The sequence below is a fragment of the Ptiloglossa arizonensis genome, chromosome 4 (assembly GCF_051014685.1).
Source record: "Ptiloglossa arizonensis isolate GNS036 chromosome 4, iyPtiAriz1_principal, whole genome shotgun sequence".
Taxonomy (NCBI): Eukaryota; Metazoa; Arthropoda; class Insecta; order Hymenoptera; family Colletidae; genus Ptiloglossa; species Ptiloglossa arizonensis.
This window is the reverse complement of record NC_135051.1, coordinates 9,584,876-9,599,256: the sequence shown is the minus strand read 5'-3', so window position 1 is coordinate 9,599,256 and position 14,381 is coordinate 9,584,876. Positions and strand designations below refer to the sequence as shown.

General features: G+C 48.1%; 1 protein-coding gene and 1 long non-coding RNA gene across 6 annotated transcripts in view; one reads left to right on the top strand and one right to left on the bottom strand.

The window, feature by feature from the left end:
* The window catches only part of LOC143145799 (spondin-1), a 175,156-nt gene extending 167,963 nt beyond the window's left edge, over positions 1–7,193 (top strand). For all 3 annotated transcript variants that reach the window (XM_076309533.1, XM_076309532.1, XM_076309531.1), the window contains 2 exons: positions 2,676–3,040; positions 3,322–7,193. In XM_076309533.1, coding sequence (XP_076165648.1) covers positions 2,676–3,040; positions 3,322–3,533 — 577 coding nt within the window. In that variant the 3' untranslated portion in view covers positions 3,534–7,193. The remainder of the gene's footprint in view (positions 1–2,675; positions 3,041–3,321) is intronic.
* Positions 7,194–8,838: 1,645 nt separating this feature from the next.
* Positions 8,839–13,533, bottom strand: LOC143145481 (uncharacterized). Of its 3 annotated transcripts, none has more exons than XR_012991698.1 (3): positions 10,173–13,533; positions 9,805–10,090; positions 8,839–9,613 (listed from the first exon to the last, which is right to left on the bottom strand). It is a non-coding gene; the product is annotated as an uncharacterized LOC143145481 (long non-coding RNA). The 3 variants fall into 3 exon arrangements; XR_012991699.1 differs by having other exon boundaries at positions 9,954–10,090; XR_012991697.1 differs by having other exon boundaries at positions 8,839–10,090.
* Between the last annotated feature and the right edge of the window lie 848 nt (positions 13,534–14,381).

The window sequence follows — 14,381 nt, the reverse complement described above, 5'->3', positions numbered from 1 at the left end:
TCGGACGCGAATTTATGCCCGTGCGCGGGAAATTTGCATTTTAAAATTGTCGGCCGTGCGCCGACCCGGGGGCGCGGTAATGAGCAATCTGACTTGCAAATCCGATATAATAACCGTATTTTCGTAAATATATTTTCAATTACGCGCGCGAAGGTGGCGTTTCGTTTAATTGATCTTCGTTTGTGTGGTAAACGCGGCGTATTTACGCGAGGGGAAACCGCACGAAATTTCTCGTGCACCGCTGAAATCGGTGTTGCTCGGCTTTCCATGGCCCCGGGTAGCCTAACTGTTCGGTGGCTCGTAAAACACATTTGGTCGGCAGCCAGCTAGAATAGCCGCGCAAACGACCAGACGAGGACAGAAAAACCCCATGGACGCCGATAGAATTTGTCGAGGATACGTCCTTCCATGACGGAACTGTGGAAACAATCACCTACCGAGAAAGACGCCTACGATTGGGAGCAACGCCTCAAAGTATACGATGAAAAGGATTTCTCTGGATATTTTCCCCGATAGTAGAACAATTTTTCTAGCCGAATACGCGTTCTTGCCTGGTTCGTTAAAAAGTTCGGTGGACTCCGAACCGATCTCCCGGTTTAACTCACTTTGTTCCAGCGTTTTCGATCTTGCTTTGCACCGAAAACAAACAACTCTGCGCACGTGCCCGAAGCCTTTCGTTACCCACGGGGCTGTTTTCGCGAATTCGAACCACTGCGCACTCTGTACAATCTTCCGCACTAACGGAGTTCACCATCGCGGCATTACTTCGTTTCCGAAAAGGAATTTGGATTCTGGATGCCTTTGCGCTACCCTTCCTTCGGATCGCAAGTCCGCCTACATAGATTACGTTCCCTTCTGTCGTTGAAACGATAATGCGATGCATTGTAGCGTGTTCGAAACGGGAGAACGAACGATCGAAAAGGGCGAAGAAAAGATAAAGAATACGAGAAGAAGACCGAATAAATCGAGGGGGGATCGAAAATCCCACTAAGGCTGGAACGTCGCTGAAACGACGAGGTTGCTATCGTCTTTGTTAGTGTTCGAGTCAACGTTCGATCGTGATTCGCGGATAAAAAATTCCCTTTTCGCGATGATACCGTTAATAACGACAGACTCCGCAAAAACACTCCGTGTTTTTCTCCTCTGTTCGGGTGCAGCGTTTTCAGCCCAAGGGGGAAAAAATAATTAAATTCCAGGGGGCGGAACCGTAGTTTATTTTGCTGTTTTGCTTGAAGTTTAAAGCACCGAGCGGTGGGTGGGTAGAGAGGGAGGAAGGGAGGAAGAGAGGCGGATGGTGTAGGTAAAAAGGAAGTGAAAAATAGTTTGGCCGGATCCCCGTAAATGTAAATAACCGTGCGAGGTAAATAAACGACACCCACAATTTTTAATATTAACGAGACCATTAATAATAAGGGACGACGTAAATGAGCTCCGCGAAGGAAACTTCGCGCAGGGTTTTCTCGCGATGGTGGTCGCTCGCGTGGGACGCAACGAACCCTGGTGTACCGTCTGAAAAATTCATTTCCACGTTCGTCGACTCGAGACGCGACTCGTCGAGCGAGAAAATCGCGTCTCGATCGATTCTGAGAGGTCCTCTGCGAAAATACGCGAGTATGGTTGTTCGATGCCCGTGTTTCGCGTTCTTCGGTCGGATACGGCAGAGTATTTGCACACGGTGCTCGAGCAACGTCCTCAAAGGACTCTTGATCTCTAATTTGAACGTCCGAAAGTTAATCGGTGCACCCTGAATCGACAACACGTAACTTGGTTACGTGCAATTCGAAACGAAGGAGAGACACGAATAACTCGTCAATTGTCTCCGTAAATGACGATACAATCAAGGATAAAGTTACCCCAAGAGGCTCTGCAAGAGTTAACCCGCGAGATATCTTTCCGCGTCAAAATTTGCGAAAGATTCCAAACCGCGAAAAATTCGCTTTCCCCGTTCACTTCGCGTTGATAGAGCTCTCGATAATTTTTGGAACGCGATGCTCGTGTTCCGCGTCGGAAATCCGATCCGACGCGAAGACCAGCGTCGTTCGATATCGGAAAACACGCGAAGATCGTACATTCCACGAGCCGAGGAAAAGGATAGAAGGACGGACTGCCGTCGAAACAGGGGATGAATAAGTTTCGGTAGTGAAACGAGAATCGGTCCGCCATCTTTCTCCTATACTTCGTTCTCGTTCCAACTTGCTCGTTTCCCTCCGCTTGGTTTCACCCACGCCCCGGTTGCGTAGACATGGCAACCGTAAATCAACTCGCGGAATTGTTTTCGAGTGAAGCGCATTCCGAATTCGAGCGAACTCGATACCTAAAAACCGTTCTGTGGTTCGTTGGTTCGCGATTACGAAAAATAATCGAACTCTTACGTTAGAACTCGCGGAGAACTCTTTTTTGTTATTAAATTACCAGGAAAGAGCGTTTCAAAGTATCGAGGGAAATTGGGAGAAGAAATTTCCACGAATCCGGTCTCGCGAACGATTTCTTCGTTAAATTATCGTCCATCTTCGCCGGGTGCATAAAAGATTACGCTTCGCCGAGCAGAGATCTATTAAGCTGCTTAGAATCGAGTTCGCGGGACGAAACGACTCCACGAAACTTTCTGATAATCCAGTTTCCATCGATTTACATCCATCCCGGTTCGCACAATATACTTACGGTCCGTGTTCCAGGTACTGGACGACCACCGGAAGCGGCCAAGCGGTGACCGACGTTCCACGGGACAACAAAGCGGCGATCATGGACAGAATTGCATCCTCGTACGCCTTGCAGAGGCCGAGACTCGCCGCGACACCCGCGCCGAAATTCTCAAAGTACAACGAGAAGACGAGCTGGCCGTATTATCAAAAGTACAAGCAGACGGAGGATGCGCAGAAGGCTCAGATCTTCGAGTACATCCAGAGGATGATCGTCAATACCACCAACGGGAACGGTCTCGGTCGTTCGTCGAATTCTTCCGACAGCACGACCCAGCGTCAGCACAGGCTCAGGATGAAGCATCACAGACTGACGTCCAAAGGGAAACGCTTGAGAACGCGTGAGTAGACAGCTAAGGACTTTTAACGCGTACTTGCACTTATAGATACGATATTTCATACGTATCGTTAAGAAAACCTGTACGGTATCTCTATCCGTGGTCGAATTTCCTTTGGCGTTCTCCAGTCGGCAAGCTCTAGTCGGATTCCTCTCGAGCCACCGGAGCAGAATCCAAGACTCGGCTCGATCGAACGTTCGATCGAGGCTCGATTAAGATTCGCCCTTTGAATTCGACTCCTTGGATCGAATCGAGTGTTAACCGTACTCGATAATTGTTTCCAGGTCCTCCGAGGGACTGCAAGGTCGGGGAGTGGGGTCCATGGAGTGCCTGCAGTCGTAGCTGTGGGGTTGGGGAGACCCAGAGGACGCGGAAGATAACGATAAAGCCACGCCGAGGCGGATCATCGTGTCCACCGTTGAAGGAGACCAAGTGGTGCGGTAGCGCGAGCCCCTGCTCGGACAGCAAATCCATCGTGGACAGCTATCAATGGTAGTCGCCGTCGTCGTCCTCGTCGGTGAAGCGATCCACCGAGTCGAGACGATTTGCCCCGAGCGATCGGGTCTAGGGCTTGGGTTTCGAGAAGCCTCCCCTCGGGGTGTGTGGGTCTCGCGCGTGAAAATACCTAGGATCGTCATTAATGATCCGCTGGAATGCGTCAATAACGTTATCGTAGTCGTAGCAACCGAGGATTTCGCGCGACGGAGGATACCACTTCGATCGACGATCGGCGAATCGAGTGTTTGCGTCTCGAAAGTTTTCTCATCGATCCTCCAAAATCGTCGACGATGTTGGATTCGCGTTTCTACGAGCACGGATTTTATTGCGGAGGGAAATGGCGACGACGAGAAACGAGAGCGTGTCGTGGAATAAAATATTTTTAATATTCTTGGTAAATAGCGGATCACGTGTTGTCGGTGTAGACGATAAGGGTGATCTCCCCCCGAACGCTTGGTAAATTTTTACTGTCCAGAGACGCAATCGCAAATGAGAGAAATTGTGCCAACCGAAAGGATCGGATGATCCCGAGACGTCGATTTTAATCGACCGGTACAGGGATGGTACGCAAAATCTTGGCCTACGCGTCGAGTCTCTCGAGACTTTCGAAGACGATCACGTGGACCTCGCGTGATCCATGGAACGCGATCTCGATCGATCGCAAACCGACCGTGCGTCTCTTCTCTGCGCGATACTTTCTGCACGACCGAATCAATGCAGAAAACTCGAACGTTCCTGATTGCATCTCATCGGTCTGATCGAGCTTATTTCCAGCTTAACTTTCTCGATTACTTCGGGGCATACTGTGCAGGGTGAATCGATAAAGATTTCCTATCTACAGTGTCTCGTCGCCCATTGATTTAATTGATTTAGGCAACTTGGTAACAGTTGCCTAAATGACGGAAAATTATACCACTTCGTTTGAAAAAAATCCAGCGAGGGCCCCTCTTCTGCCCTACCTTCGTTACTTCCTGAGAAAACAATCTGTAACTTTATACGGGTCACCCAGTACACTTTCGAAACATCCTCTCCCTACTGTTCCAAATTCGCTTCAACGTATAAAGACACACTGGATGAAGTTTCTTCGAAGAACAAACCAGCCCCCCCTAAACGTTAAATTTTCGAAAAGAATTCCCTAACTGGGATCCTCCGAGCGTCCTAGTTCCCACTGGGGACAAAAAACGAACAAGCGGAAGCAAGGGGGGAAAGAAAGAAAGTACAGAGTTCTCCGAGGGCACGAAAAATCGCCTGCAATTCCCCGACGTTGAAGCGTTGAACGCAATTAGTCCATTGGACTCGCACGAAGGAACACCGCAAGACGAATTCGGAACACGATCGATGGGAAAGTTTTCCAAGGAATTCCAGAGGGTGGCTCGCGTGTGTCGATCGACGGTCTTGGAGGGACTTTGTCCGTGTTCCAGGATATCGTTCACCCTCTCGCCTCCTCCCCGCTTTACATCTAGCCATTTCTTTCTCGAATCCCCGGAATCGCGCCTAGGACACGTGTTCGAAAGTTTTGGAGACGTTCGACGATCCTGTGTTTTGTAAAAATAATTCGATTCGACAACACGCGATAAAAAGTACAATTTTCAGTACCACCCCTAAATTGCACATTGCGCTTGGAAATTTTTTTTTACAGAAAACGATAGTTTGAATCCTTACAAATAATACAGAAAAGGTAGCATTGGGAAGATCGTACCAACGATAGAAATACGACGCCGACAGTAAGACCCGTAGTTTTCTCTTTCTCGCGAAAAATACAGGGTGTTCTAGTACTTATAAAATGTAAGAGTAACGATAATTACAAGAAACACCGTTGGTCGGATGCGTTGAGGGCGGTACTGAAAATTTAAAACGGTCCTGAAATTCACGTCGATTTCCACGTCTCTTTATCGGCGACCATGATTCTTGGTTCTATTAACCCGTTAACTGCGTGCACTCGTCCCTCGAGTGGAGTTGGAGCTTTCGTTGGAGGATTATCGATATGCACGGGTCTCTTTGGAATTCTCTCTCGTCAAAAAGCGTATTCAAGACGGATCCGGTGAAATGAAAAGCGCTGGAATAGGTTTATCCGCTAAGAACGCTCTCGTTCGAGAAGAATTACGCGGATCGAAGGGTCGAAGCTCCGAGGAGAGATAAAAAAAAACGTTAAATTAATTCGGTTTCGTCGATCGTGTTGCCTCGATTCGAAGACTCGACCACGGATGATAGATCGACGGTCGCGACGAGGGTTTCGCGAGACAATATCGGACGCAGGGAGGCAATTTTGCGACGCTTGTTTTCGCCTCGTGTTCGCGCGAGATCCGCGTAAAGGAGAAGAGAAAACCATTTCAAGGGAAGAGAAAATGTTCGTTGAAAGAAAAATCTTTTCCCCGCCACGATGTGCCCGTGGCGCTTGAGGGAAATTTTTACAAACTAAAAAAAAAACATAAGAAACGATATCATCAGGTACGTCTTAGGTGAATGTATTATATCTTAGGGCGTAAATTTAACGATAATAATTAAAGACTAACGTTTTAATCGTAACACGCTAATTTAAATAGGCTCTCGTACCGCGACACGCCCCGTGGAGGGCTGTGCGCGGCGGTTTGTACCCTCCTCACCCTCTAGATCGTAACATTATTTCGTAATTACGCGACACGCTCCGCTGCGCGTGATCGAGTACCCGCTTCGAGAGTAATCGAAAACCGATCGAAAAGGGACACGGTTCTCGAATAAGGAGGGGGACAAAAAATGATGAAACTCGAGAAACGATCCGAGTCTTTGTGAAATTTTTCTTCCCTTAAAAATTCCAAATTTGTAGTCAATTCGAAAGACGAGGGAGCGTAAAACAATGAGATATTCCAAAGGAATAAGTGCAATTTATTTCGACGAGAGCCGATCTTGGAATCGTTTGGATGGACTATTATCGCGGGGGTGAATTTCGCTTAATCCAAGGAACGGAAAAATTTCTCGAGACGAAAGGGAGGGTGCCCTTTCGTTTCCAAGGGGAGGAAGGACCAAGCCGTCGCAATTTTAGCAGCATTAAGGATGAACGTTTTATAAACTAAACGCCCGAGGGTGTGCTTTCGCGACGAAAGTTTCGACGACACGGAGAGAGAAAAGGAGTAGTAGCTGGAGTTTTGCCTAAGAAATAAAAGCGCGAGATAACAAGGGGGAGACATTACCAAAGAAACACTCGTGTAAAATGTAATATCTTTTCCCTTCTCTTTTTTGTTCCATTTCCTTTTTCGACTCTCTTCTCTCGTTCTCGTTCCCGCTAACACCCTTCCGTTCGATACAGCGCTCCTTCGTTATTTTCATTACACACGCGCGCGCGCGCGCACACACACACACACACACACACACACACACACACACACACATCTTCCTCTGTTTCTCTCTTCTCCCTCGCGCGCGGATGGTTCACCAGGACACATGACAAATCAATGACAGAGCGACGAAGGGAAGGAAGGAGGATGATTATGTACAAGTCACTGTGCATTCTAGCCTCTAAGGACCTAGCCGATAGGACCTAGCCGTTAAGCAAGAACATGTAGCAATGTATAACACATAAGTTTATATTACATAATAAAATCTGTCGATAAAAATCCGTTCGAACGATATTTTTCACTTGTGACGTATGAATGGCGTTCGTGTAATAATAAAGTAGCCATTGTTTCAGGATTTGGTTCGTGTACGATTTCGTATCCTGCGTGTCCTTCTTCTTCCAGTCTACATCTACTTAACGACTAACGTGGACAAAAGGTATACAACCGATCCTTAAATGGAAAAATGTGGTTTCGAAAATACGCTTAAACCTGTGCCGATATTTTCTTCGTATTGTTTTCTTTTATTTTTAAGTTATTGTCGTTGGAACAATGAAATAAATATCGCTGTCTTCGATACGGACGTGATTTCCGCCGAACCGAACTCGTGGTCCACCGGAGCGTTGTTTCCGCCTTTAGAAAAAATCAGCGAGCGAAACTTCGAGGGTAGCACTCTTTTCGTTAACGATCTCGATCTCTCTTCGCGTACCAGTCGACAATATTAATAATCGTCCCGACGGAGCAATTCTAACCGGAGGGTAGCTAGGCAGCGTTGGTTGTTATCACGCAACATTACCCGAAAATAAAGGACGTCGTGTTTGCTGGAAGTGGGGGCGTAGCACGAGGGACAGGTAGTCGGAACACAATACCTAGATGGCGCACGGATCTTGGAGCCCCCTTCCGCGCCAGATAAGAGGGTGGAAACCGCCCTTTGCTCGACCCCTCGACTCTCGAGGACGAGCCGAAGCGCAATGACGCTGCACGAACGAACTCTGGTCGGTTTTCCTCCGCTGTTCGCGAATGGTCTTTATCCGTTGGCGTACAGTTAATCGTATTAACGACTCTCGTTTCTTCCGGTTTTAGCTTGTTTTTGCCGAGCGGTGGCTGGAGAAGTATTTATTTCTTTGGAGAGGGAAATTAACCGCGATCGATGGAGAGAATTAATCGTGGAATTCGAGACGTATTTGTTCGAGAAACTGCTGTAAATACAGAGAGTCCGATTTGCCTCGATACATCGGAATACTTCGATCAGATTTTTCGTAAGAACAAACGTTTGGTATCGAGAGGGATATTATACAGTATAAATCATTTTTCCATTCCCCTCGGTATCGAAGAATATTTTTTCGATACTATCGATTGCTCGAACAAGGTCTAAATATTGCTTCCAATAATCCAGAAACCGATTGGCTGAACACATCGTGACTCGAAACGCGAAATAAACCGCATCTTTGACTTCCACTCGTTAAAATCCATTGAATCGCGGGCCCATTGTTCAGGAATGCCGAAGGGGAGTTTGGGAACCCGACAATGCAAATGTTTAACTAGAGAAACCAAAGGACCAGGGAGAGGAGGGGAGGGCGGGTGTCTTCTGGCTTGTTAGACCAGCCCTCGACGCGTAAACGTTTCCAGACGAGTGCTCCTCGTCCGTATCGCCTCTCTCTCTCTCTCTCTCTCTCTCTCTCTCTCTCTCTCTCTCTCTCTCTCTCTCTCTCTTTCTCTCTCCCTCTCCCTCTCTCTCTGTTTGTAAGGCGTTTCATGGATTAATTATATTAACGTTTTAATTAATCAAACCTGGACTTCGGAAAGAGAAACGAGGAGACGACGAGGGCCGCTCCGTCTTCGGGACGGAGCTTCTCTCGTTAGCGTGTTTATCTTGCTTTCGTCTATCTTTCACGGAGAGATAAACGTAGCTTTATTAGACAAACTTAAAGAAAATAGACGCAAGCCGAAACTTGGTTGCTTTATTATCGACCGATCCGAGATTTTGTCCGGAGATTAATAAAATAGAGACACGGTAATGAGAACGACGTGACAATTATATTAATTTTATTATATAAAAAGAAGATTCACCACCGAGTGTCGTGTGGCGCGGGTAAACGAACGATGAAAAATTAATTTCCACGAATATTCCATGCGAATCTAACGGAGACGATAAAGTTTCCAATAACGGCTAACGAGATAAATAGTCTATCCATTACTCGTCGAATGGAAACTAATATTTAATTATGGAATGAAATATTCGTCGTAACACTTCTCTTTCGTTCGTGGTGTTAGGATCTAGTGATTTTTAAAAGTTCCATCGATCTCCTTTGCGTTATTCCAGACTCTGTTCGAATTTTCTACCGTTCGAATCTCTGGCCATCGAACGTGTTTTCGTTCTCCAGGAGCACCAGACGACGGACGGCTCTTGCGAGCGACTAGATCGCCCGAGTCGTGTCGGTTCGAAGATTCAAGGACATATTTCCCGCGAACGGCGCGGTAAAACCGCAATTCAAACGGTAGATAATCGAGCGTGAGGAACATAGTCGACGGTATAATGGTAGGAAACGTGTAAGGCGAGTCTGGTCGTGCGGAAGATCGGCCACGGTCCGCTGTAATTGAGATATCGTCCACGGGACACGTGCGCCCGGTTGGGGGCCAAGGGGTAGCCCGGGGGTTCGTAAAATTAATAACCCATAAATTCCAAGGAATATCGTCGGGAAAATTACCCGGACATATATTACCAGCTGGCCGACTTGCCAGCGCTCCAAACCTTGGTTGCTGCCAATACCTACGGAGAAGACATTCGTTTCAAGGGCTGGAACTGTTGACTTGTGCTGTTTTATTATTTAAAAGTCGATCAATAGCATCGAGAAGGTATCTCGAGGACGTAAACTTTTTAAAACGTCCCGGGATTCTCGATGGAAGGTACCGATGCAAAGGAAATTAGTAGACGGAATACCACCGATAAGATACCGTCACCTCTATTGGACGAATGGCACGCGGATACACCAGAATCGCCCAAGCACCGATTCTAAATACTTAGCCGAAAGGCATGCGGTGAGAATCAATGTTTGGTCCACAAACAGGGCTGCGCACTGTACGTTACGATCAGATTGTTCTAAACACACCAATGCCCCCTTGGTGCTCCTCTCGTCTCTCTTTGCGGTGAACCCTTTCCTCCGAGCAACGGTGTCCCGCAGCAAACTGTTTCGTTTATCCAACAACGTAGGCCTCCTTTCTTCGATAATTCGAGAGGAAACAGGACCTGGTAACGCAAATATCGATACAGTGCACTAGCTAAAGATGCTACTCCACCGAGCTTGGTCAGGATACGCAACTATACTTACCGTCCATTCGGATATACCGTAAATGGTAAGAGAGAAAAGATCGTCCAGATATTTCGAGTCGAGCTTTCGGCTCAGTCACAGTGGGTTGATAGACGGCAACGAAGAAGATTAGCGATCAACCGTGTGGGACTCTACACCCACCGCAACCATACTTGCTCCTTCACCGTCGTTGTACACTAAGAGCGAGTCACCATCCTCGTCGTACATTGACAAAACGCGAGAAGGTTCTCGTGCAAAAACGACCAATTAACCGAGAGTGCGAGCAGCGAGTTAGCACTGTGCAAACTATAGAGGCTGGAACGACCGTCTCGCAAAAAACGGCATTGTCTCCCGTAGCCACGTGTCTCGTTAAGAAGCCTTAAAAACGAGCTTCCCCCGTTATTCGAGGCGAAGATACGACGAGCTACTCGCGGTATATTATTCAAGCCGATCGAGATCTCGGGACTCCTCGAGTAAATCCTTCGCGTACGTATACCATAGCCAATCACTTAGCAGATTCCTTAGTAGTCGTTTGGATCCCGGTCACGAACGACCGAGGTCGTCGATATTCGGGGAAACGGCGAGATAGAGGCAGTATGTACGAAGCAAGAAGTTAGGAGGGTAGGGAAAAAATGGATACGAGAGGGAGAATGGTTCGAGGAGCCGTGGATTAATAAAGTTGCCGCGTAACACGGTTCTCGCTGAAACGTTTTAAAGTATCAACGTGGAAAACCCCGCTCCCTGGGTGCTCGTTACATCGAGATTGCTCGTGCAAACAGCGCGCGCGGCTCGTTGGTGTTTCCCGATGCGCTTGTTCAGTTTCTTGCCGCCAACCCCCGTCCTCTTCACGGCGTTGTTCCGTTGCTCGGAAGTCAGTCGAGTCAACGAGCAACGATAAGTCAAATATCCTGGGTCCCGATTCGATTTTACCGTCGTTCCACGAAGGAGGACTCGAGCGAACCGGGTCGAATCGAGTCGCAGAGAGGACGATTTTTAATAAAATTTAATTGGAACTCGAGCACCCCTGGAAACGTCGTAAGATAAAAAGTAAGACGACGAGATTCCCTGGGAACACCGGGAGTAGTGTCTCGGAGAACGTCCGGAAAATAAGTTGTTCCCCCGGCACCGAAAAACTATTAAAACAATTCTCTCCCTCGTGGGAGGGGGAGCTCCGTTAAAACTCAAAGAGCAAGAAACTCTACGGTAAAAGAATTGTACGCGACGTCTTAACCAACCGGATGGATCGTAACGCTGCAACAGTGTTCGCGATGCTCGGGTACGTTCAATTTAAATAAAATATTTATTCCCCGTGTACAGTACAGAGTGTCTCGAAGAACCGGTCTACGAGCAACGTGTTTTGTCTTAACGCGTTCGTTAAGAAACGAACAGAGTAAAGTTCGCAATCGATGTTAGGGCAGTACTCTCAACGGTAGCACACGTTGCCCGTGTCGCGCGGGGGCATTGAGATTTTCCACAATACGCCTTCCCGTAGGAAATTCATAACATACTCGACGATCGTAAACAGTTGGAAAGCATTCTCCGGGCCGTGCAATATAACGGTGCATATTGAATATCGCGCGAATGTTTCCATTCGCGCGAGGAAATGCCGACTCGAGCCTCGACTTTCGATGTGCCCGGAACCGTAACGAGAGTTTCTACGGGCCGAAAATCAGGATTAATTCGGTCCCCGAGTGAAAGTAACATCGGTCTGCATGAATAATGGGGGCTGAAAACGCGACCGCGTGGACGCGATCGAATATACACTCGATTTAACTTTTAATTAATGGATTCGTTAGAGTCTGCCCTCTGCCCGGAGTGTCGCTTTTACCGCACACCGGACCGAGATCGAGCGTAACTTTGCCACGTTAGCTCGGTGTACAAGACTCGTCTATTTTCCAACTTTTCCGAAATCTCCGGAACATTTTCAAACCACTCTTTCTTACATTATTGGAAATTTCTGAAAATTTCGTCGAGGTTCGAGCCCGGAGTAGACAGCTTCGAGCCTCGGTTTCCGAATTTAAATATTCACGCGTCCAAAGATCGAAGCGTTGCGTTGACTGTTCCCGCAGCCGCGAACCGATCGATACGTCGCGGAACAGGATCGACGGGGATTCGTTGAAACGACGGCTACCACGGATGAATAAACGACAAAGGACAGCTTTGTCCTGTTCCGTGCCGAGCCTCCCGGAAGAGGAAATCGAAAGTGTCGTAGACCCGCTGCGATGCAACGGAGCCTGACTGCGGTCTATCTAACGCGGTTGATGCATCAACGCTGCTCGATCGACGAAAAACTGAACATCCGTGAAGAACAATCGTACACAGAGACTATCCGTGACGACACGGTGTTCCTCTTGGTTCGTAATCCTAGCCCTACGCTTCGCGAAGACGAATCTTTCTCCGGAACGTTCTCCGGACCACACCTCTTTCGTCTCGATGACCCTTAGCCGTCCTTTTAATCAACGCGATCCAACGATCTCGCAAAGGGTCGAAGGGTCGCAGGGTCGAAGGGAGGAAACGAGAACGAGAGCGAACAATACCGAACAAGGCAAGAAACGAGGAGTAATGGAGGATAAAATCGAAATTATTTCCCCTTTCTTACCCCGGTTCTTTAAACGCTTGAAAAACATCGCGCAACGGAACAGTCACGGGGGTGGAAAAAAAAGAAACTTTGCTTTTTACCGGCTCCGGAAAAACGAGCTCCCACGACGAACGCGCGACGTAATGGATTCATCGACGAACCCGTGGGCTCGGGGTGCAGTTTATTCTCGCGTCAACCGGCGCGTGTCCACGTTTCCATCGGTATCGCCTAACCTGCGAATAACCCTCTCCGAACGAGGCAGTAGCGCGTGTACGCGTTTACGAGCGGGCGAGCGGGCGAGCGGGACTGAAACGCTCCATAAAGATGCAAATGGCCGGTCTCCTCTCGAAACGAGAAGTATCGAGTATCGTTCAAGGGAAGGCAGCGCTCGATCGGTACGTCTTGAACGCGCGAAGGAGTACGAGGGCGTAATTACTTAGCTTCACCACCCGATGGTCATCACGAACGCAAGAAAAATTTACTACCGTGTAGTACACTCTTGTAGACAGCTACTGTCAAAATTTCAGCCGAATCGGAGTCGTAGTTTTGTTTTGACCGCGTGTGGAAGCGGGCGTGTCCGCGTATTTTAGAAAAATGGGAAAAGAGCAATATCGGTCGGTGATTCGATTCTTGTTTTTGGAAGGGAAATCGCGCAGCGAAATCAACGAGCGCTTGGATGCTGTTTACGGTAACTCTTCTTCTTCGACGGCGACCGTCAAAAATTGGTTTAACGAGTTTTAACGTGGTCGTACGTCGGTTTTCGATGAGCCACGTCCAGGTGGCCCGAAAACGGTTACCACGGAGGATAACGTAAAAAAAATTCACGATCTCGTATTGGCAGACCACCGATCGAAGGTGCGCGAGATAGCTGAGACAGTAGGCATCTGAAAAGACCGCGTGGGTCGTATACTGCATGAAATATTGGGCATGAGAAAGCTGTCGGCGCGATGGGTGTCGCGTTTGCTTACTCCGGACAACACGCGGAACCGTGAGACCACTTCGAAGCAGTGTTTGATGCTGTTTAGGTGCAATCCGGAGGAGTTTCTGCATCGTTTCGTGACCGTCGATGAAACATGGATCCACTGGTACACACTAGAAGCCAAGGAACAGTCGAAACAGTGGACTTCACACGGCGAACGCGCTCCGAAGAAGGCGAAGTCTGTCCTATCGGCCGGAAAGCTGAGGGCCACCGTTTTTTGGGATTCAAAAGGTGCGATCTACATCGACTACCTAGACAAGGGCATAACGGTCACAGCGCTCTACTATGCCGGTTTATTGGGCCGATTCGACGCCGAATTGCAGGAAAAACGGCCCCACTTGGCGAAGAAAAAAGTGCTCTTCTACCATGACAACGCATCGGCTCACACCTCCGCCATCGCCTAGGTCAAATTAGTCGAATTAGGCTACGAACTGCTGCTCCATCCATCGTATTCTCCAGATTTGGCTCCGTGCGACTTCTTTTTGTTTCCAATCTTGAAAAAGTCACTCGCCGGGCAGAAATTTGAGTCGAATAAGGAGGTTATCGCCGCCACGGAGGCCTACTTTGCAGACCTCCAGAAAACGTATTTTTCAGACGGGTTAAAGAAGTTGGAGCATCGCTGGGTCAAGTGTATCGAGCTGAAAGGAGACTGTATAGAGAAATAAATCGCTAC